Genomic DNA, 23,511 nt, shown 5'->3' on the forward strand with positions numbered 1-23,511 from the left:
GGGCAGAAAACAGCCAACGCAGATGTATAGGGAGTATTCCTGAAAAGGAGAAACAGCTGGTAGACACAGAGGGCCACAGCCAATGCAGACCTGCAATGAAATGAATTCTTTTCAGAGACTCCCTCTAGCTTTGTGGCTTGCAAAAAGAGAAATGAGTCATGGTGTTGTCGGAACGAGTCCGGGGTTGGGTTACAAAAGCCTACGACTACGACGGAAATCATCTGTTGAGCCCAGCTCTCTTCCTGTGTTGAAACGAAGTGACTTTTTTTTTCTTTTTGGCTTGGCCTTAGTATGTAAAGACAAATGTCCCTGGTGCTTGGCAGATGTAGCCTCATGTGCCAGCAGAGCAAGACAGGTGCCAATCTCTGGATTTACTTGTCTGATTTCAGTGTCCCATCTCAGGATAAAGCACTAGGGAAGTTCTGTTCAACTCTACCAGTGGTTGAAGCATCATGACAACACCCAAGTAGTCCCAGGTCTTGGCTGGCTTACCTGTGAAGAGCGGCTGCTTTCTGACTTATGGGTAAAGGACCAGCTTGAGACCCCACTAACAAAAAGGGTTGGTTGCTCGGTCGCTTTAAAGTAACCATTCCCTACAGCTTAAGAGCCTTCTCTTTGAAGGAGTTAACATTGTAGCTGTGATCTCTAATTTCACGGAGCTTGCAAAACCCCTCTATGTGTGAAGCTTAGCTTTGTCTGTGTTTTTAATAGGACATCATCTCTCTATGCCTTGGTTTTCTACTGAACAAAATGAGCGGGGACAATGAAGTGGTGGCTGAGGGAGGTCACAGGCCCCTCTGTCCCACTGTCCTGGGAGTCTGTGATCTGGAGAATGGTTTCAAACCCCAGTCTCACCTCTGGGCTTTTTTAGCATCATGAAAATATAGGGCTTAAGATTAAACCTCACGAAGCTGAAAACATCATCACACACCACAGAAACTGTTCTTTTAAAATCTAGACTGTGCCTGGGTGTCTTTCCTGGAAACACATCTCTTCATGTTACCTGGAAATCTCCTCTGGTAGCCTGCAGCTCTGGTTCACACACTGCCACCTCTTTAACCTTCTTTGCCTCGGGATCTTTCTGCCGTGCGTGCGTTCACACAAAGCTTATCACATATTTCTATCCAAGTACATTTTTCCTTTCAAATTGGTCTTTTGAGAGTAGTGTTTTACCTCCCTCCCTCCCCCGACCCCTCCTCCAGATCTGAAGCAGCTGAAGCCAGAGTCATCTGTGATGATGAGCTTTCAAAAGAAATATTTTTAGGAAGACATGAGTACTTTCCTATACAAACTTTTGGAAACTCTTTACAGTACCTACTATTAGATGTGCTGAGAATCTGGGAATATTAAATGCTTTTTTTTTTTTTTGATTGATTTGTTCTATTACCAGGTACACCGCCAGGCTTCAATTTTCTTAGTGGGTTTAAGCAGAACTCCATCTTAAATGACATAATCATGCAGTCACATTTTGTTCCTTTGAAACGCGGCGTCTCTCAGCAATAAAGCACACACAAATTAAATGGGAAGCAACAGCCAAACACAAACCATGACAACCCTCCACCCTATACACAGAATGTCTCACAATGTAACCTCAGGCCCTAGAAGAGATTAAAGAAGGAGGGTGTGAATTTAAGGCCTGCTACACAGCAAGATCTTCTTAACAAACAAACAAACAAACAAATAAACACTGACTAAAAGAATACTTTGAAAAATGAATGACTGTCTTTGACCCATTTCTTGAAAGGACAACCTAATTATGTAGAGGGTATACCTGTCTACCCTTCTGTATTTACCCTCTTAACCAATAGCAATATCATTTCTTGCCTCTTCACGGTGGTTGTTGCCTCAGAGGTCACAAGAGGCCTAATTATCAAAGGTAAAGTAACGGTCTCAGTCTTCTGGGAATAAAAAGCATGAGCTGCAGAGAGATCCCACCTTAAATCTAGCCCCATCCCCCACTCGAGAGTAGTGTGGACTCGGGCACATAACCCTGTATAAACCTCTGGCTATTTTAATGTGGGGATTTTGAGAGCCATTTTCTAGGGTAGCTGGGAGCATCCCACGGGGCTTTGAGTGTGAGACACTTCACATAGTATCTGGCTTGCCATAACCAGGCAAGCAATGTTGATTCTCTCCTTCACGTGACTTCGAAGACATGGCACATTCTTGGTTTGCTTGCACCTGTGTCTCTGACGTCTTCCACACCCCTCCCCCCATCTCCTTTCATTCCATCCGTATTCCTCTCTCAGACTTTTTCATTTATATTTTCACCAGAACTGCTGGCCATTCAGAAGGTCGGTACTCCCAAACCTTGACCAGATGGCAGTCTCCTAATTGGTCCAGCTCTCCATACCTTTGCTTTTCTACGAAATATTTCAACATGTTATCAGAGTTAATATTCTCCCAAGTACAGGTCGGTAATAGCTCACCAATGTTATTTTCTCCACACACAAAAATAATAATGATAATGATAATAATAATCAAAAAAGAAAAAAAATCAAGAGCTATTTAAATGGCATCCTTTTGTTTAAAGCATGAAGTCGAATATCAGCACTCACTATAGTCCGTCTCCCTTCCTCTCCCAGGACTCCAGTTCATCTGTTCTAACCTACCCCCCTACTTTATAAAACACCATTTTTACTCCTCAGTAGCTTCATTACTCAAACTCTTACTGTCTTACTTTCCTCTGTTGATTTTATTCTTGAGATTTGTTTTCTAAGACAAAGTCTCATTCTGTAGCCCAAGTGGCTAGAATTGGCCCTAGAAGTCACTAGCTAGAGTTGGCCCTCAATACACAGCAATTCTTCCCCAGCCTTCCGAGGGCTATGATCACAGGGGTTCAACTCTACCCCCTGGCTACTTACTCCCTGAGTCTGAAATACTATTTCCTCCATGTATCCTGTATGGACTTCCTATTTCCCTCTGGTTCAAGTATTCTAATCTTTCCATTTACATCTTATCTGCATATAATTCACTCGGACTTGCTGGCCAGTGTACCCCAGCACACAAACTGTGTGGGGTTTCTCTTGCTCTGTCTCCAGCACTCAGCAAGGCGCGTGCATGGTGCTCTAATTTAACAGTTACTTGTCAAATTAAACCGAGTGGAAGATCAACAAGAATAGTCCTGGTTTCTAACAAGGGAGTGACACCTGCAACCAGACACAACAAAGGTGGGGGTAACAGAGTGCTTATCACTTGCTAAGTTCTGTTCTTTGTGGTTGCTGTGATTCCAGAGTTGGGAGATTCCATGCTGGGAGAAAGCTGCTACTCAAAATCTTGAGTACATAGGTGGGAAATGACAATATCCAATCTGATAAAGAGTGACTAAAAAAAAAAAAGTCTTTACTAGTATGGCTTAACTCAGTGTTCCTGAGAGGGTATTCTGTGTGGCTTCTGAGGAGTGTGGCTGAATTACTTACATACAGCCTGGCTTGGCATGACCAGCCAAGGGTAGATGGGGTGACCTTAGGAAGTTATTGCCAGTTCTGCCTTGCACGAAGATCGTCCTTGCAAGACTTAAGAGACAAGAGGGGATGGCGTTTGTTTGTGCTTTGATATTACAGGCAAGGACAGCCAAATGTTATGCAAAACGTTCTCTGAAGAGCTGTGAAAACCAGAAGGCTTATCTGGTGGCTGCCCTTCTCCCAGAATGACCAGGTGACATTAGAGATCACAGCTCTGGTGAAGGCTGGTGGAAGCTAGACTCTTTGCCAAGTTTGCTCACTCCCCAAGGCTGAGAGCACTCCCCGGCTGAGAGCACTCCCCGATGGAATAATTTCCATCCAGATCTTGGAGCACTTTCTTCTTTTTCCTCAGGAGGGGCTAGATGTGGTGGCTGGTCAGCTGTGGTTTATTTAGATTGTGCTTAGCGAGAGTTGGCTTCCTAGTCTACCCTCCTCCCCCAGCTTCATACACTTAGCATAGCTGTTTCTTATTTTAAAAACAACACAACAACAACAAAACCCAGAAATCGTTTATTTATTTGCACGTGTGAGTGCTTCTGTATGTGTTGAGCACATGGATGTCAGAAGACAACTTGGAGGAGTAAGCTCTCTCCTGCTTCTCTGTAGGTTCTGGGGATAGAACACAAGAACTCAGGTGATCGGGTTTGGTGGCATGCAACATTACACACAGAACCAGAACCGTGTCTGCCCTTTCCCTGTTCTTCCTAAGCGGTTAGCTCCCCCAAGGGGAGGGAGGCCAGGGGAGACTCCAGAAAAAAGAAGACACATGAAAAGTGGATCCAAGTGATTCTCCCCACTTTCCCTCTTACCTTCATACCCTTTACACCTTGTTCCTGCCTCACCGCTACCTGCTTGATTGGTCTCTGTTTCTAGTTCCCTGGGCAAGGTAGGGAAGCGGTTTGTAGACCTCAAGGAAGTCAGTGATCAACATCCCTACAGCCAAGAAAAGTCATTTCAGACAAATGCTTGTTTGGGTCATAAGCCAATCAATGATTTCAATTAATTTAATTCTTGAGATAGAATCTTGCTGTAGAGGTCAGGCTGGACCCGAACTATGAATTCTCCTGTTTCAGCCTCCCCAGGGAGCCTGGAATTGGGATTATAGGAATGAGCCAAGTGTCTGCCAAGTTGGTTTTGTTTTAAATTTGAAAGCCTGAGCCTCAGATACTAGGACTGGTAGGATGGCTCTGGGCCTTTAAGGACAATCTGTTTTCTTCCACAGCCTCTAACCAGGCTCCAGTTACCTTCCAAAGACCTAAGGAGGAAGCCACTCCCCACTTGTTGACCATGCATTCCAGTCTTCAACCAGCCTTAGCCTTGGGTAAATGTTTGTCATTGAACATGAGTCCCCCACACTGCCCTTTGCACAAAGCACTCACTGATAAAAAGAGGGACATATCTGCCCATGTCACAGCATCTGCTGCTATGTTTCTGTCCACGTCTCCAGCTTTCCTGCAAGTTGCAAACTCCATTCATGTATTCCTAGTCTGCTCTTGCCCGTGCATTTTGGCGAATGCAATGTAGGGCAGTCTCTGCCTATTGGGCTGCTGGTGGGTGACTGCATGTTTTCACAGCTTACACATCTAAACGTGTGCTCGGGAGATACCTAGCTCAAAGCTGCTAGTTAGGTTTCCTGCATAATAGACTAAGTCATTTCGAGTCTCTAGGAGTAGTGGACAGGTGTTGGGTGTCTTGTGTCAATAGGAAAGGAGAGCCTGCACAGCTGAGAATAAACAACAGTCTCTTGGTAATATGAGATGCATTCATTTAAAGTTGGAGGCCTAGATGTGGGGTTGGAGGTTGGGGGTTGGGACATTCTGAACACCACCTGTCTGCAACCCCCTACCCCCCAACACAAAGAGATGAGGTCAGTTTTTCCCCCGGAGAACTGAGGTGCTATTAGAGCAAATGGGAGGGAGAGAGGGGGAATGGGGAAAGGGGAGGGCACAAGTCTGAAAGGGAGTTGTAGGCACTCTGGCCATGAGACCCTCCTCCATCAGCTGATTCGGGAGACTGCCCCCTCCTCTAATTTGGCTCCTTTTGCCTACTTGTAAAACAGCTGTTGCAGCTGAGCAGCTGCAGTCCAGAACTATCAGGGAACTATTTTCTCGCACAGTCTATGGTTTCGCTGGCCTCTACCTTGCTTTCTGAAGGTCTGACTCTGGCCTTGCAGTATCAGTCATTGTCATACTTGGGAGTCCTTGGATAAGCTTCTGCAGCTCTGCTGCACTTTCATGATTGCAAGAAGAGGGGAGTAACTTCTGTACCTTAGTCCTAAGGCTGCTAGGAAGGTGTAATGGATGACAACCTTTCTACGGGATCTAAAGGTCCCATGCCGTTAAAAAGCATATTGGAAGGGGTCAAAGGAAGAGACATTTGGTTCTTTCTGAGGAGCTTAGAGGGGACATGTGCTGGCAGTTGTAACTATCTGTGTTCCAAAGTAAATAAAACCCAGAAGAACAGCTGTGGTGGCTGGTGTGTGTGTGTGTATGTGTGTGTGCGTGTGTGGTTTTGATTTATTTGTATTTGTTTCTCTCTCTCCCTCTCCCTCCCTCTCTGTCTCTCTCTCCCTCTCCCTCCCTCTCTGTCTCTCTCTGTCTCTGTCTCTCTCTCTGTCTCTCTGTCTCTGTCTCTCTGTCTCGTCTCTCTGTCTCTCTGTCTCTCTCTCTGTCTCTCTGTCTCTGTCTCTCTGTCTCATCTCTCTGTCTCTCTGTCTCTGTCTCTGTCTCTCTCCAGGCTGGCCTCAGACTTGCTTCAGAAGTGAGGATAGACTTGAACTCTTAATTTTGGTTGGGGATTTGAGGGGTGAAAAGGTTAAAGCTTTAAGAACAGCCGAGGCTACAGGCAGAAGCTACAGGCAGAAGCGAATGAAGGAGCAGCTCAGGCAGGGATGAGGGATGTTCCTGGGATCTTCGTGTGAGATTAAATATTAGGAGATTTTAGGTCCGGACTCATGGGTGGAACACCTACCTGTCTGAAGGGAAAGGGAGGAAGAAGTTGGTGACCTGTCTTCATTGTGAGGCTATGCATTAGATTCAGAAGGCCTATGGCAAGTGTGTGTGTGTGTGTGTGTGTGTGTGTTTTGTATCCGTTCTTTCCTTAAATTATTTGTCTTTTTTTTTTTTTTTTGTCCTCTAAACAAGGTCTCTTATAGTAACAGCCCATCTGAGGGGCAGGTTCTTTGGAAAGCTGTCAGATCCTCCTGCAAAGGGTTCCTCCATGGAGAAGATCTAAGACGGTGAACAAACTGTGTAGATCCCTGACTGATTCTGATGTTGAGACACAGCCCAGACTCCTGGTCCAAGCCGGAAGAGCTTTCCAGTTCCTTGCCAGGCCTGACACCTGATGGCAAGAGGTTTCTCCTTTCTCTGCCACCACGAGTTAAAATAGAGCAATAGCTAATCACGCCTGTGCAAGCCAGCAGCCGGATGTGAAGGGTCAGGAAAGGGACTGATACTCTGGAATCGCTTAGGGTGCATGGGGCCTTGGCCCTTCACCAGGTGCACTTCCTTTTTATTCACAGCCACAAGGAGGTTGTGTAATGTCAGGATTTCTTAAGCTCCTGCATGTGTCAATGCAGGACATGACAGACAGCTATTACCTCAGATGTCTTCCTGACCTGTAGGGATGTGAATTTTATTCATCTAAAGGGAAACCGGACTAACAAATACCAGCAAAGACAATGGGCTAATGAAATATTAGGAGGTTTTAGGTCCGGACTCATGGGTGGAACACCTCTTTGTTGTTCCTTATGGTCTCCCACTGGAGATGCAAACTCCCTGTTTGGGGTTGGGAGTGGGGTCATTGGGAGCAGGCAGGGCTCAGTTCAACAAAGAATGTCTTCCTAAAGCAGATCACTTCTATGCCCCACCTCTTAGGGTACACCTGCCTGTAGTCGGGTGGTGATACGTCACACTGATACACTTGGCAGGACTAGTCCATATTTCTGTTTAGAGGTCTGAGGCAGTGTGACCCAGCCCATTCCCCAGCAAGTGGAAGCAGCATCACACAGTCTCAGGGATGTCCAGGGATGCACTTGACTCCCCGGAGTCTCTGAGGGTGCACCAGCTGACCTCTCTCCACCTTTTATGCTCTCACTTATAACGGGGCTCTAGTTTTGGCCAGGTCACACACCATGCATCCAATCTCCTTACTGGTCCTGTGTGTCCTGTGTCTTTTCACCCTATCGTCTGTCTTTCCTTTGTGTCCGTGTCTGGTGTCCTCAGCTTCTTCTACAGAACTGTCTTTTCTTCCCAGCATACCATTTTGGAAGCAGCCAGGAACTTTCCATTTTCCTTCTTCCATTGCCCTGTCTTCCTGGTCAGCACTCCAAACAACTCAGAGAATACACATTTCTTAGGAGGCCAGAGATTTGGCTGAAAAGTCACTCAGTCTTCCTTCAACCCCTGTATCTTGGGTGGTCTGAGAGGGAGGGCTAAATCCATTGATTTCCCCTCCCCCAGGAAAAAGCAGGGAGTTTGCTAACCAGAGCTGCTTAGCCAATCGTTGCCCTGAGAAAGTTTGGATTGTGCTCCTATTTCATTAGGCTGATTGGAGCAGCCTTGACTCGGAGGTATAGTCCCTCCCCAAGGGATTCCGTGTACAGTTACACGGCTGTCGCTGCCTGTGCGTGTCCTTTCAGGATAGCAACCCACTCCCTCCTCAGCCCCCAGCTCCACCTCCTCCACCTTTTTTGTTTTTATCTAGTGTCTCCCTTGCTCTCTCTCTCTCTCTCCTCTCCCTCCTACCACCGCCTCTTCTTCCAGCCTTCCACTCTCCTGCAGCGCCAAGCCGGCTCCCCAACGCAATCTGCTGAACGCAAACCACTGAGAGTTTGCTGCGCAGCTCCCTGGGGTCCGGGGCCGCCGAGTCCCGTTAAGGCAGAGACACCGGCAGAGCGAGCGAGCGATCGGGCTCAGCGGAAGACAAACACGCGGGCACGCGAAGGGGAGCCCCAGGAGGGCAGCCGGGTGGCAAGGCTTGGCAGGCGACTGTCACTGCGTCCCGGGTCGCCTCTCCCTCGTCGGACTGAGCGAGGAAGCGCTCTTCTTAAAGTTCTAGACCGCAGGAGGCGGCTTCCCCTTCAGTCCCCTCCTCGCCGCGCTCCAGGAAAAGGAACTTGATCTACTGGCAGGCTCGAGCCGCCCGCTGAACGTGAGAGGGGATAGTGCCACGGGCCCCGGGTCTGGGAGCCGAGAGAGGGAGCTTCGAGCTAGGCTGCAGGCGGAGGGCACCGGGCAGCGGCCAGGGACCCCGATGCCGGCGGCCAACATGATGGAGAACCTGCAGCTGCCCGCCCTGCAGGTGCCAGAGCCTCAGGGCGCGCCCGAGGGCAGCGCGGTGTGGTCCAGCTCGTCCACCCCCACGCTCCGCCGCCGGCGCTTTAAGATGCGCCGGATGAAGAACGTGCAAGAGCAGAGCCTGGAGGCGGGGCTGGTAGCCCCGGACCTACCCGGCGTCTTGTCCCCCGGCAAGGAGTTCCTGCAACTGCCGTCCATTGAGATTACGCCCTCCAGCGACGAGGACACCCCGTGGTCCAACTGCTCCACACCAAGCGCGTCCCCGCGCCGAAAACGCTTCCTGCTCCGCAAGTGGCTGAGGGTGAGGGAGCGGAAGGAGTGCAGTGAGAGCAGGTAGGTTCCCTTTTCTCCCCAGCAGTCTTCCTCACGCCCCTCCCCAGGGCAGTCTAGGACCCTAGGGTATTCTGGTGGAAACTTCCGGGACCAAAGCTGGAGCTTATCGCGTCATCTCGGCGTCTTAAGGCACTGCCAGGGCACCAGGGCTAGCACACAGCCCACGACTAGGGACTTCACATTACTTGATGTGTTTGACATAGGTTCATGCTGCGTTTCATTTCCTGATCCTCACAGCAAAATGGCCAATACAGTGTTATCAGTTAGTATTTCTTGAGTCCTTACTGTGCGCAGACTACTGTCTGTGCTGAGTGCTTCACTCTGAGGATGGGATTTGGAGAAATTAGGTAGATAGTGCTATGATTCCATTGTACAGGTGGAGGTGTCGGGAAGACTAGTGACAGAAGTTTAAGTGGCACCTCCACATGGACTTCCGAATTCCATTTCACTTTTTGCCATTTTTCCCTACACTAAGATGCCGGTACAGGTACACGTCTATGTAGAGAGGAAGTATTCACATTTTCTACAGCATCACAGACACATCTCTCCATCACCATGCCAGCCCCAGTTTTGCTAGGGAGATGTTTGCTGTTCACGTCCAAGAACTGGCATGAAGCTCATGGGGTAAAATTGTGAGTGTGTGTGTGTGTGTGTGTGTGTGTGTGTTGCTTCAGGAAGTTGCCCACGGTGGCATGGAGTCCCCCACTACTCATGGATACTCTGTCCCCTCCTCCGTTTGCTTCTGGACTCGTGGAATGACCATTAGCAGATGTTTGTACTATGGGGGGGGGGCAGCATTACTGTTATTGTTGGTGGTGGTAACTAAGTCATGGGTCACTTTAATGGGAATTCATTCAACCTGTGGTTCACTTTCGTTCATCTTGATTTAGGAAGCATTTGTTGAGTGTGCCTCAAAAGCTCAAATGTGCACAAGCAAGTGTGGGGATCTTGAGAAAGGTCTCTAGGGTATGAAGGGGTGTGGGAGCTAAGCACGAGAGGACACTTTAAAAAAAAAAGTTTGCCTAGCATACAGGTGCCTCCAGAACTTCCAAAATATAAATAAATAGATAAATAAATAAATAAATAAATAAAGCTGTGCGGCGCCTGCTTGTAGTCCTAGAACTCTGGAGAAAGTAGAGGAAGAGCGTTGGAGTACAAGATACACGCAGGTTACATGGAAAGGTTGACCTCTTAAAAAAACCCCAAACCTAAGTGAAACCAAACCAAACCAAATCCAAATCCAAACCAACTAACCATGTAACGAAAGCAGTAGAGACACGCAAGTCTCATTCACACTGAAGAGATGGAGCCATTGGAAGATTTACACTATGTTATCTTTAGTGATTGTACAAGAACAGGCGAGGTTGGAGACATAGACGGCTGGGGAGGGAGGGGCTCAAGTTATGACAAATGCAGATAGGAACAGATAAAAGAAAACAGTGAGGTGTGTATGAGGTCAGGTACATATGATGGACTCAGGGGACAATATGGCCAGAATCAAAAGAAACAAGCATGTGATGTGTCTCTGTGGAGGTACTGGGCTGGGGTATGCAGGAGGTGACCCCCCTGAGTCTTACTGGCTTCCCCCATCGATTGACTATGGAACGTCTTTCCTGTCTGCAATGGCTGTACAGGGACTCCCAGTTATGGACCTTGGGGGCAACAGGTCTTTCTTTTCCAATACTCTACCCTGTTTCCTTTTCCACAGAGCATGGGGAAGTGAGGACTGGCAGGGGCTAATCTCAGACTAAACCATGACTCAGGTACTTTCCCTCAGATGTGAGAGCCCCTGAAAGAGGCACAAATATGGAAGACAAAATGGAGAGAGTCTTGCACTGCTGGCTGATGGTGGCATGTGGAGCTGAGGAAATGTAAGGAAAATGGTTCTAATTTTGAGAGTTATTTAAAGGTATGGTAGGATATTTTGTTGTTGTTGTTGAAGTAGGGAGGATAGTATTGAAAAGAGGAAGTTTATTTTACATCCTGAGTATAACTTAAGACAGTTCTTTTACGTGCGTCTTTATTGGGTTGGAAGAAAATGAGTATCTTCTCATCCCCTGGTATCCATGGAAGTCGGATCCAGGTCCTTCTGAGGTCACAAAGTTCCTTATAGAAAGTGGAGGATTATTTGCTTAACCCTTCCATATTTTCCCACAGATGTAATTTTTCACTATGTGTGTGTGTGTGTGTGTGTGTGTGTGTGTTGTGTGTGTAAATATGTAGAGGTCAGAGGATAATCTCCAGGAATTGAATCTCTCTTCATATCATGCAGATTACAGGAATTGAACTAGGAAGTGTCCTTGTCCACATTGATGGCCGGTATTCTCATACACTTTAAATCCTCTCTAGGTATCTCCTAATACCTAGCATAATGCAAATGCTATGTGAAGAATTGCTATTATTTAGAGAACAAGGGTAAGGAAATGAAGTCTGTTCCGTTTCACAGAGGTGCATGTCTGTTATTTGAACACTAGGGGGAGCTGACCCAGGATGATTGGCAACACAAGGCCAGCCTAGACTAAAATAAAGATCTAGTGAGATCTAGTCTAAAATAAAGTCTACACGCGTTCAGTATATTTTTTCCTGGGTTCTTTCTATCTATAATCCATTGGATCTGGGGATACTACAGAACTTGGAGATACAGAAGGCCAACTGTATATGTAGAAAAAGGCAGACAGAGCTGGGAATGTAGGTGAATCTTGCCTATATAATGAATCTGAAACCAGACTGAGCTAATTGATGTTGTCTTCTAAACACACAAAATAACCAATACAATATCGGAGCCAATGTCAAACAAAACAACACAACCACGGACTACTTGCCCACTCTTGTCTGTCCTGTGTGTTCACTGTCTGGTACCTGCCCTCTTGTGGTGACCCATAGATGTTCGTTGATGAAATACCAGTAAGTCCATTTCTTCTTTCTTAAGTGACATTCTTCTTATTCACAAGTCTGAGAAATTTTCAGGGGGGCGGAGAAGATAGGTGCAGAGCTGAGGCTTATAAGATAGATGTATTGAAATATGATTTAGATACCACACAGTATCCCAGTCCTACTGGATTTGAAGCTCAGAGTCTAGCTCACTAGTAGAATACTTGCAGAAGTACTATGACCTGTGGGATAAATTATTTAATACCAGGCTGAAAAGAAGTACACACACACACACACACACACACACACACAGAGAGAGAGAGAGAGAGAGAGAGAGAGAGAGAGAGAGAGAGAGAGAGAGAGAGAGAAGGCCATACCCTTTAGTTAGCACCCACAAGCCCCCGACTGGATCAGCTTTAGATATCCACTAACCTGCTTTTTTAAATAGAGAGTTGAATTTTAAAAGACCAAATATCTATTGATATCTATTGAAGATGGATGTGGATGTCTTTTCTGTTGCTATAACAAAATCCTCCAGTCTAGATAATTTTGTTTATTCATTCATTCACTTCTTTATTTCTTTAGGCAGGGTCTCATGAATCCAAGCCTGACCTTGGACTTTTGATCTTCTAGTCTCTACTCCTGAACACTGAGATTACAAGTGTATACCACATCTGGCTTTAGTCTCTTCCTATACAAAGCAGAATCACGTGGGGGAACACCTGCAGGTTCTGAACAATGAATAACTTGATGGGACAAGGTCTTTGACTTAGTACTGTCTCAAACCACCACCAACAATAAAATAGGAAGAAAAGAATTAATAATCGCATGTGTTCCCACATCTCTTGGTCAGAAATGGTTGTGGTAATGGTTTGATAAAACACAAATTGAGATGACAAGGGTTACTCTATGGCCTCCTGAATTCTGAGAGAAAATTGGAATTCAGGAAATGCCATGTCTGCCAGGATGTATCTTATGATCGGGGAAAGAAAGCTGACAAGCGACAAGTGAATTGGGCCATTGGAAACCGCAGCCCGTCTTTCTGGAGAACACAGAAGAACTTCTTTGCTTGTCTCCCTTGGGCACAATCCTAACTGTGACGTGGATTCTAGACTACCTCTCACTCAGCCATCCTGCACCCTTTCTGTGGGACATCCCTACCCTTAGCAGCTCCTCACAGGCTAGCAGGCTGGCTACTAGAGAGTAACGTTTTTGTTTCGCTCCACATCTGACCTTTAGTTCCCACCAGTTCTGCCCAACCTGGTGTGTTAGAGTAACTCTGTGGTGCTGGCCTAGCTGGTTGGCAGTTTGCAGGTATAACATCTTCGATATGTTTGTCTGGGTTCTCCATCTCTTTCTCTGACCGTTGGAGGAAGATTTGCTTCAAACGCCAGGCAGTTTTCAGGGAGCAGGGTTGAGTTTATTCATCCAAACTAACACTCAGTCAGCCTTTATATGGTCATCTATTCAGCCCTGCTCTGTGTGGTAGAGAAAAAGAAACTCACATGCCTCTTAACACAAAGCAACAATTCTATGCAAAGGGACTGTGAATGGTTTTAGTGTACAATGTGAGTAGTCAACTCAGGATAGGGTTAAGAAGCAAAGACTTCTACCAGTCCCATAATTCCTTGAGGCTGGGAGTGAGGCTTATTTTGTGCCAAGTTTCCTGCTAAGTGTCTTAAATACCATTGTTAATCCTTATGACGAACCCGTGGGGTAGGCTTTCGTGGAGGGAAGAGGCTGTGGTAGGAGAGATTAACTTGTTCCTGGTCTAACAAGAATGGGGCGAGCTATGTGCTTGTGCCAACGCTGAGTTCTTTACAGTTCTGTGCTGCTGGCCTCGCATGCTTGAGGAGGTGTAGGTGTGGAGGAGCTGCTTCTGCAAGATGGGTTTTCACAGGGCAGGGGAAGCTGCGGAGCCAGTTTGGGCTGGGGGAGGGGATGTGTGGGATGCGCAGCTGTGCGTGGGTGACAATGATAGCTTTGGTGGACTCCCCCAGAAGAGGCAGCCTAGCCTTTGCCTATAGATGTGGTTTCTAGATTAAAATAGTTTGTGGAAACTGATACGTGGAGATGGAGCCCCGTGGGCTGATTTACGCTGGCCAGGTTCCTCTGTGGGAGTTGGTATTTCTGGAGTTTCCATGTGGTTGGTGTGCTCAGCCAATTACAGGAAACCAGGATGCTTGTGGGACAGAGTAACCGGGGATAAATCCCACCCCTTCTCGGTTAGTTCCTCCCAGATACCGGGTATCCCCCAGTTGCTAGGCTAGTCACTGACAGGTTGTTTCTGGTGTGCTCTGTTTTCATTAAGGCGCCTGAATGGCTAAGCTCCCAGTGGGGAGTTTTCTTCCTGTGCCTAGTGAGCAAGCCGCCAGCTCTGGAGCAGGTGTTTAGACACCAGACATGGTTGCTGAACTGCTGTGTGTACAAAGAGCTTTAGGTAGACGGAGAGGTTTTCCCCGGCACCATTGTTGTCTTAGGATCTCCCCCTTACAGAGACCAAAGTTGTGTGTGACATACCAGGCTGCTGTGCATCTGGTGTGAAGGAGGTCATAAGTTTTAATTGTCTAAGGGGGCCCAGGGATGGAGGAGGTTTCCTTCTCTCTCGGGGAGAGGGTTAAAACCTCTCTCAGGAATACAGAATGAAAATCAAGCCTGGCTTGCACCTCCAGTTGGGGGTTGGGGGTTGGGGGAAGGAAACAGGATGCAGATGCTTTGAGCTGTTGAAAAGACCTGTCAAGACAAGGGCCTGCCACCCCATGCTCCCAATGGCAGCCACATGCCACTTCTAGAGGCAGTATTAAGCTGGTGGTGTAGCTCAGTGGTAGAGGGCCTGCTGAGCAGGCATGAGGATATAGGTTCAATCCCCCATACCTCATAAATGAATAAGTGAATAAATAAATAAAATAATGGGTAGTATTGATTTCAGATGTTTTCAACTGTGTTTCTAGATATTTCAGATAAGTTGCAGAGTTTAAAAATGCTAGGAAAATTTGTCTATGCATAGCTAAGGCTGTTGGTAGAAGACAGGGATCTAAGAATAAAGATCTTGGGGTACTTTCTCTGGAGACCCTCAAAGAGGTTTTGTTCTTAGTCAGATGGTGTGAAGCTTTCTCTGCTTCCTGTGTATTCTCTGACAGGGCCAAGACTCACATGGTTCGGACCTGATCTGAAGATGAGATTTAAAAAAAATGAGGTGACCAAACAAGCCAGGGTGGCTTGCAAGCTGAGTCTCACACCTGTGACCTGAAACCTTGGTCAGCCCCTAACTGCCTGTGGCATCTCTAGAGCATTAGACTCTTCCTAGGGTCTCTTCTGATAGCACATTGCTCTAGTCAAGCCTATCCCTGGCCTAGAACCACTCCTCTGCTTTGAGGTCTGACCACAGCTATTGGCTGTTTCGCTGTTGCTGGTTAACTAGTTTAGCTATGGAATGATGAGGCAGAGAGAAGGAGTGAGAAAGAGAACAAGTTCTTTCTCACTCTCTTTTTCAACCATGGTAAAAGAATTTGTTTGTGGGCCCAGTTTGGATCTGTTAGTAGCAGGGTAATGAGGTACGCAGGTCACTTCCATAGCGCCCTGATGAACCCTGGTTGCTGTATCAGAAGGAAGGACACAAAACAAGCCCTAGATCTTCATCTCTCACTATTGTGATACTCTGCTACCTTTGGATTCTGCTGGTTGTGAGCCCTTGAACCTTAAGAAATGTGAACAAGGGGCTGGAGAAATGACTCAGTGGTTAAGAGCACTGACTGCTCTTCCAGCAACCACATGGTGGCTTACAACCATCTGTAATGGGATCTGATGCTTTTTTCTGGTGTATCTGAAGACAGCTACAATCTGAAGACAGCTAGCTACAATGTACTCATAAATAAGAGAAATCTTAACAAAAAGAAAAAAAAGAGTGGATTAAAAAAAATGTGAACAAAAATGTGAATGTTTAAAAAATAACAGTAGCCTGCTTCGAGTAGTTTGCTACAGCAATGAAAAAAATTAGTCAAACAGTGACCATAGCAGTATTTGTCCCAATGATGAGGAAAATGCTGCAAGACAGTGGATGGTTAGTCTAGTGACACTTTTTGCTTGCTTCAGTCAGGGTCTCTTGTAGCCTAGGCTAGCCCTGAAAATACTATGTAGCTGAGGATGACTGTGGACTCCTGATATCCCCAGATTCACTTCCTGAGTGCTAGGATTACAGAATGTACTAATCATGCTTAGCTCTTAATCAATCTACCTACCTACCTACCTACCTACCTATCATTTTTTTTTTCAGATGGGGTCTTGTTTTGTAGCCCTGGTGGCCTCAACTATGCTATTCAGACTGTTCTCACACTTAAACTCACAGTCCTCCTGCCTCAGCCTAGAAAATGCTATACAGATGTTTGTCATTATGCACAGCTTGGTGACACATTTTTAAAAAGCTCTCCAAGGGTCTTCAAGCTGGTTGTTGTAAAATAAGTCATTTTACTATTGGAAGTCAACCATCATTGCCAGTCTAATAAAGTAACTGGCTATTTGTAAAACTTAGGGTAGTAGGGAGTAGGAAAATAGTTTATAATCTTGACCCCCAGTGCTGTATTTGCTGTATTAATTCCCAGTATTCTTTCTTCATGTTCAGTTTTTCAATTGGGGGGGACCTTTCAGAGTTATGGATCCCCCTCTGTAATAAACTCAGGTCTATCGAGGGGGCACGTAGTGTGTAAGACACTCACTGCTGATTCTGTGGGTTTTCAGACAGCCTTGACTGGAACCTGGGACAAAAGCCACACTTGCCTTGTACTGTACCACAGGCCATCCCTTGAGTTTACCTCAAGGTTTTCTTGTAACAGGACTGCAGCAGTTCAGAGCCAGTGGCTCATTTCTAGAAGCCCATTCAGTCGGTAGTAACCAGCCCAGTTAGTTCAGCGTTGTGTCGTGTGGAAACATCTCCCAGTGGAGGCCACTCACATTTGCAGTTTTCCACTTGACTTGACAGATTCCAAGGACAGGAGTGGCCTCAGCAAGGTAAACTTTTGCCTTTTCAAGTGTCTGGCGTGAGTGAACTAAGCACTTGAGCCTCTGTTAGGGGGCCAGTGCAATATTGAATTAACATCACCATATAGCCCCATGGTTCATTTTCTCTCTGTGTCACTAGTCCTGCTTCTTCATTTGTGCCCAAACGTTTTGTAGAAGGAGCATTGGGTTCAGTCATCATGTTGGTCCAGACAACTGGCTGTTGTCAAGAGTCAAGAGGCTCTTCTCCTGCGTCCCCCATTTGTTGGAGGCAGGGTGACTAGCGGGCCATCTTGAACAACAGTCAACACAGCTGCATTTATTGTTTGAGTCAGAGTTTCATGAATCTCTGGCTTTGAACTCATGATGTAACTGAGAATAACTTTGAACTTTTGATACTCTTGTCTTAATCTCCTGGGTGTATGTACCACTATGTCCCATTTCTCATGGTGCTGAGATTAGAACCCAGGGCCACCTAGATTGGAGACTACTGAGCTATATCCTTAGTCCTGGCTGAATTTACATGTCTGTCTATCTGTCTGTCTGTCTGTCTGTCTGTCTGTCTCTCTCTCTCTCTCTCTCTCTCTCTCTGTGTGTGTGTGTGTGTGTGTGTGTGTGTGTGTGTGTGTGTGAGAGAGAGAGAGAGAGAGAGAGAGAGAGAGAGAGAGAGAGAGAACTCATGCAAATGTATGTATGAACGTATGAGTTTGGATGCCTGCAGAAGTCAGAAGATGGCTTTGCATTATGAAGGCCAGAGGATGATTTGGGTCTTGGCTACAAAGGCATCATGGCACATATTGCAGAGGGCCTTCCTAATACTTCCTTTCAGATGGGAGGAGGTACCACAAGGTGAGACAGTAAGGAACAGGAGTTACAGCCAAGTTGTGGGTTATCTGAGGTGGGATGTGGGTACTGGGAACAAAATTGTGGTCCTCTGCAAGAACAGCAAGCTGCCTTAACCACTGAGTCATCTTTCTAGCCCCAGCTGCTGCATTGAATCTTAACCTCAGTAGTGCAAGAGTCATAAGGATGCACCGCCTGACCCATGAGATCTGTAGGAATTCTGACAATGGTTCTAAAGTACAGTTACAGATTTTTGTTCTTGTTTTTACTTTAGTAAAAATAAAGTTGAGACTGTATGAGGAGACAAGAAGAAAGATGAGAAGAAAAGCAGAGCTATGGGCAAAATAGCTCAGGGCTGTAGTGTGGTTGTCTGGCCTGCGTTTAACACCTAGCTCCAAAGACCTCTGTCACAGTGTGACTGTGAATGCCCAGAATCTATGTATGTATCTTGACACCCAAATTCATATCAATGATATTGGGAGTTCCAGCCCATAGGAGGCAATTAAGAAACAAAGATATCACAGGGGCGGCGCCTTCATGATGCCACTGATGACTTTGTAAGAAGAGGAGGAGACACCAAAGCTAGGCTGCTTACTGTCTCACCTTGTGGTGCTCCTCCCACATGAAAGGAAGCATTAGGAAGACCGTCAGCACCGCATGCTGCCATGATGTCTCTGTAGCCAAGACCCAAATCGTCCTCTGGCCTTAATTATCTAGGCTTGTGTGTTCTGTTCTGGCACTAGAATGTGAATTAGCAAGCCAGCATTCCTCCCTGTCTTTCTTTCCGAGGTCTGCCATAAAAGCACACAACCTACCTGGTGGGAATGTTCCCTTCATTCCCATTTTGTTGATTGCAAGCACAGATTCATGATCTGTTTCTCTATAAACCCACTGCTCTGAAGATAATCTTCCCCTTCTAACTGTTGGATATGATGGGCTGCTAGGTGTGTTCCCTGTTTATGGTGGTTGGTTTTCCAAATCGGTACAGAGTCTACTGTTCCAGTTCTTTCACGGCACCCTGGGCATTTGCATCTTCCAGCAGTTATGTGCTCCAGAGTCAAAAGTAGTGCCTATTCCTGATGAGACCCATTAGAAGCCCTCTGTGACTGTCAGCATTAACCGGCCTTGCCAACTGCACGCACCGTCTTTCTCAAGAGGATGCTTCTACATAAACCATCTTCAATACTCAAACCATAATGTTGTTCACATTATGGGCCCCAAAATTGACTCAGTCCATCCCTGAATCATTGCAACATCATCATGTCTACTTATTTCATGGATCCAGGTGGCAGCCATAGATGTATACACAAAATACTTGTTGATTATAGGTACCACCTGAACCTGGATGGGGTTCTTCTGATGGCATCAAAGTATTCTACTTTAATAACTTTGCGAATTCCCATAGGTTTGTGGCCTGTACAATTATCCTTTTCTTCATCAGGTTAAGTTCTATTGTCTTTTTTGCTTGACCAGGGGCCACGCCAATGACCTAAGCACAGGAGATAGACGCCACTGTTGAATTCTCTGACTATTGGAAAACAAAACATGTATAACTTGGCCTGTGCAGCAGCTGATTTGCCTTTCCTTCTTCCATCTAGAGTGGCATCCTTCCAAACAGGATGTTTTGTGTTCTCCTTGGAATGGCCACACACGGTGGCAGCAGGTCTTTGTTGATGGGGTGGGAGCCATGTATAGGGCACGGTCTGAGTGGTGATAGGTCTAGTAGTCTTTCTTGTAGTTCTAGAGTCTGTCAGGGTGAGGCGAGAGGCTCCCTGCTCATGTCTCCTCTTGGAGTCTTCAGACAGCCCGATCTTGACTAAGCCATTTGAGTTCTGTAACCTCCTCTGCAGTGCCCCAGGGGTTGCTGCTCCCTTCTCATGGACCTTTGCAAAAGCCTAGTCTAGGAACAGCACAGAGATACCCTGGAGGCCATTTGTCCATAGTAACACTCCCATGTAACGTGTCAATTCATATTGCTCGAAGGACAGAGTCCCAGGCCTTCTGCTTCATAGCATGAGGCATGAGAAGCATTATTCTGTCTTTGAGGTCTGTGCATATAACACAATCAGGTAAGACAGACCAACTCCTTCACCTAAAGCCTCTCTGGAGTGTACCAATTCTCCTACAGGTTTTTAGCTTAATACCATCAGTCTGTGCTCACCAATTATAGCTGCCACTAAGATGTTAACAACGGGTTTGGTTTTTACAATTCTCAGCAAGGCAAATGTTTTCCCAGACGGAATTTGACACACCATTTTCTTTCCTCCTTTGTTCATGAGACCTCTTGATGCATTCTAACCTTTAAAAATTATTACCCCTTACAAGCTGATGCTCTCTCGTTCTGGTAACCCTCAGCAAGTCTTGCCAGTTGGATGCGAGAGCATGCATGGGGCTCCTGGGCCAAAGCCTTACTTCCCAGCACTTCTGACTGTGTGACTCTTCATTAAATGAAAGCCTGAAGGCTTCCGGGGAGGTTGTCTAAGGGTCTCGGCCTGCTCCTGATATAAGTGGTAATACTAGAACAACTTTATCTTGAAATATTTGCTTTCTTTCTCTCAGGGGCCATTCTCCATTCTGTCCAGGCTATGATGTCATCGGAAGGGCCATTAGCTTGATCCCTGTCCTGGTCTAGCTTGCTCTCAGTATTGCTCTTATACCTGACTGTGGCCCAAGGAAATCTCAGAGATTTTTAATTTCCCCCAAACTTAAAAAACTGCTCAGCTAAAACAGGAGACCAGCACAGAAGAGCTGTCTTTGGCTTACCCGGCCTTTGAGAGTTCTGTATTCACACCTTTGCTTCAACTTCATTAATTCCTATTTTGTTCATTCCTTTCTTGGAGTCCCTCCAAAGATTTACATCCCGTTGAAAGGACTACTGGGGCTCTCCCCCTGTTTTTCTTCTTTGTTTCACTCTCATGGCTACTTCCAATGCTAATTCCAAGTCAGGACACCCATTCTGACCCAACAACTATAGGCTTTGAACACCACCTTGGGTTCAAATTTATGTTGTTTTTTATTGTAAATGGTGTAGATGAGGAGGTATATAGAGTGTATACAGTTGAGTGTGGAGTAGGAACATGTAACTTGAAGATGGGTGGAAAGTCTTTCATATTCTTTTTAGGTGCAACACCCTTCCAGAACCCCCACAAGTTCAGTAACCTAAGTAGGAAGTTGAGGGAGTTTGGTGTCTAAGGTGTTACAGACTTTGATCTTTGGCTTCCTCTCACCACTGCTTTTCTGGTAGCTAGTAGGTCGAACTAAAATTCTACCTCTCATATCTTTTTCTTTGCAGTCTCTTCCCACCCTCCTCCTTCTCCTCCTTCACCTCTTCCTTCTTCACTTCCTCCTCCTTAGCCTTCTCCTTCTTCTACAAGTTCTTGTGTAGCAGAGGCTGGCCTCAAATGCATGGCTGAGGATAATATTAAAGTTGCGATTCTCTTGCCTTCAGCTCCAGAGTGCTAGGATTACAGAAACCATGTTCGGTTGATATAGTCCTGGAGCTCAAATCCAGGGCTTCTCTATGCTAAACAAGCACTCTGCCAGTCCTCATTCCTCTGGTGTTTTAATCACTCAGGTTTCTGAAAGACTGGGCCGATACTGAGGCTATGCTCATTACCATCAATTCCAGGGTTATCTAGGGATCTCTTGAACAATAACAAAAGACCTATATCTCTTTAGAGAGTCCATGGGTTTTAAGGAGGGAGCACTAATGAAGACACGGAATGCCCTTATAGTCCATGCAGCTCAGTGTTTGGAGAAGCCAGGAGGATGAGACGCCTCACCAAAGCACACAGGAAAGCACTGACAAGTGTTTATGCCATTTGGCCTCTGTTGTGGTCTTCTACTCCCAAGCATGTCAGCTAGAGCCAGGCTGACCTCCAAGCAGTCGGCTTGGTCTAGCTAACATTGTTCCAGGCTGGGTCATTACACTCTGAGGCTCTTTTTGACCTTTTTTATGAGTCTCGGGGTTGGATAGAATGGCAGCAATAAAGGTTATTCTGAGCAGGTGGAACTCAGCCAGAAAAACAGCCCTCAGCTCAAGGGCTGACCTGCTCTTGACACCTGGGCCCAGAGTGAACCATGTCTCTCTGATGTGGGAAGATCACCACCCCCACCAGACCCCCAAAAAGCTAAAAGGAAAACAGACTGTATTATCTCTCTTGATTGCTTCTATGTCTTGAGCCATACTTTTAAGAAAGGTTTACTTAAGAGCTAGGCAAAGCCCTCATGACATATTTTACTATTTTTTTTTCTTGTGCTTCCTCAGTGGAGGGAGATAGAGGGGTATTTGCTGCCCCTTACACTTCCTATTCCATGGGAGACTTATTATTAGTGACTAGGGCCATTTCATCCAGAGTATGAGAAAAGTGCTAGCTTTGTAGTGCTAATTGATGAATTTGTTCTTCTAGGGTGGTCTTTGGACTCTGGCGCAGCAGACCTCTTGGGAGAATTTTCAGCTGTGCATGGGGAAGTGACCTGCCCATTCATAAGAATTCATAAGAACGAAGAACACTGAGAGTGCTTTCTCTCAAGTGTCATCTCCATCTTCAGTCACTTCCTAACTGCCTTTGCTTATTGTCACATCTTTTGTTTCACTGTCAGAGAGATGTGTCTTAAAGCTGTAGATCAGAGAACCCGAGAGAGGTGACTCTTATAGTCCAACCAGCACTTACTGGACCTTTGCAGGGACTGGCCTTGTGCTAGGTGCGTGGAGGTGATAGAGCTATCAGCTCTCCTTCCATAGCAGAGTTCACAATCTAGGAGAGATAATTCCAGTAGGCATTATTATTCAGACTAAAGCAAGGAAAGAAAATGGGTCTCAGGAGGGGGTCTGCTGGGCAAGAGAGGAGAAGAGGGAATGTCCTTTGATGTTCCCCCAGTTTGCCTTATGTCACTCACAGTCACCTGCTTTTTCCCCCTCCAGGTATGGGGCTGGGGATGTAGCTAAGTTGGAAGAGGACTTGCCTAGTATCCATGAAGGCTGGGGTTGAACCCCAAGACCATGTTAAACCAGATGTTGTGGTGCCCCCCTGTTACTCCAGGGCTCAGGAGATAGAGACAGGAAAGTCTTCATGCTTGGATACATAGGAAGTTAGAAGTCAGCCTGGACTACATGAGACACTGTCTCAAAGAAAAAAGGGAGGAACAAAGGGAGGGATAGAAGGAGGGATGGATGGAGGGAGGGAGGGGGAAGGGAGAGAGACTATTTGTGCTTTCTGTTAAATAGATTGACAAGGCGTTCGTTTTAGCTGTGAACCGAGAGATGCAGAGCGACATAGCTGGTCAGTGGCTGAGGTGATACAATTCAGATCTTCTGTCATTCAAGTCTGCTGTCCTCTATTTCTTGGGATCCCATTTGTGTCCATTCCTTTTCTGTTGCTATGACAAAATAACATGGCCCAAACAATTTAAGAAAGAAAGGGTTTATTTTGCCTTAGGATTCCAGAGGTGATAGAGTTCACGGTGGTAGAGAAGCCACAGCAACAGACAGGGAAACAGGAACAAGGGCTCGCTCATCACTGTTTCGCTCACACAGAGAAAGGAGAGAGTGAGAACAGGAAGTAGGCTGAGGCTCTACGCCCACAATTTCTCCCTCCATCCACACAGTGATATATTCCTCCAGCGAGGCTCTGCTCCCAAAGGTTCCGCCAGCTCCCCCAGATAGCACCACCAATTGGTGACCAAGCTATCAACTACATCAGACTATG

General features: G+C 46.3%; 1 protein-coding gene and 1 long non-coding RNA gene across 6 annotated transcripts in view; one reads left to right on the top strand and one right to left on the bottom strand.

Annotated features, from left to right (window-relative positions):
• The window catches only part of Gramd1b (GRAM domain containing 1B), a 235,965-nt gene that overhangs the window by 65,204 nt on the left and 147,250 nt on the right, over nt 1–23,511 (top strand). For 2 of the 5 annotated variants that reach the window (XM_052188628.1, XM_052188629.1), the window contains exon 1: nt 8,224–9,097. The exons of 1 other annotated variant lie outside the window; for it this stretch is intronic. In XM_052188628.1, coding sequence (XP_052044588.1) covers nt 8,721–9,097 — 377 coding nt within the window. In that variant the 5' untranslated portion in view covers nt 8,224–8,720. Of the gene's footprint in view, nt 1–8,223; nt 9,098–23,511 lie in introns of those variants that run through there. 2 more of the 5 variants (XM_052188625.1, XM_052188626.1) reach the window with 1 other exon arrangement.
• Nucleotides 3,970–9,005, bottom strand: LOC127689215 (uncharacterized). Its single transcript, XR_007978860.1, has 3 exons — nt 8,917–9,005; nt 4,274–4,397; nt 3,970–4,073 (listed from the first exon to the last, which is right to left on the bottom strand). It is a non-coding gene; the product is annotated as an uncharacterized LOC127689215 (long non-coding RNA).

This window comes from Apodemus sylvaticus, chromosome 7 (genome assembly GCF_947179515.1).
Source record: "Apodemus sylvaticus chromosome 7, mApoSyl1.1, whole genome shotgun sequence".
NCBI classification, from domain to species: domain Eukaryota; kingdom Metazoa; phylum Chordata; class Mammalia; order Rodentia; family Muridae; genus Apodemus; species Apodemus sylvaticus.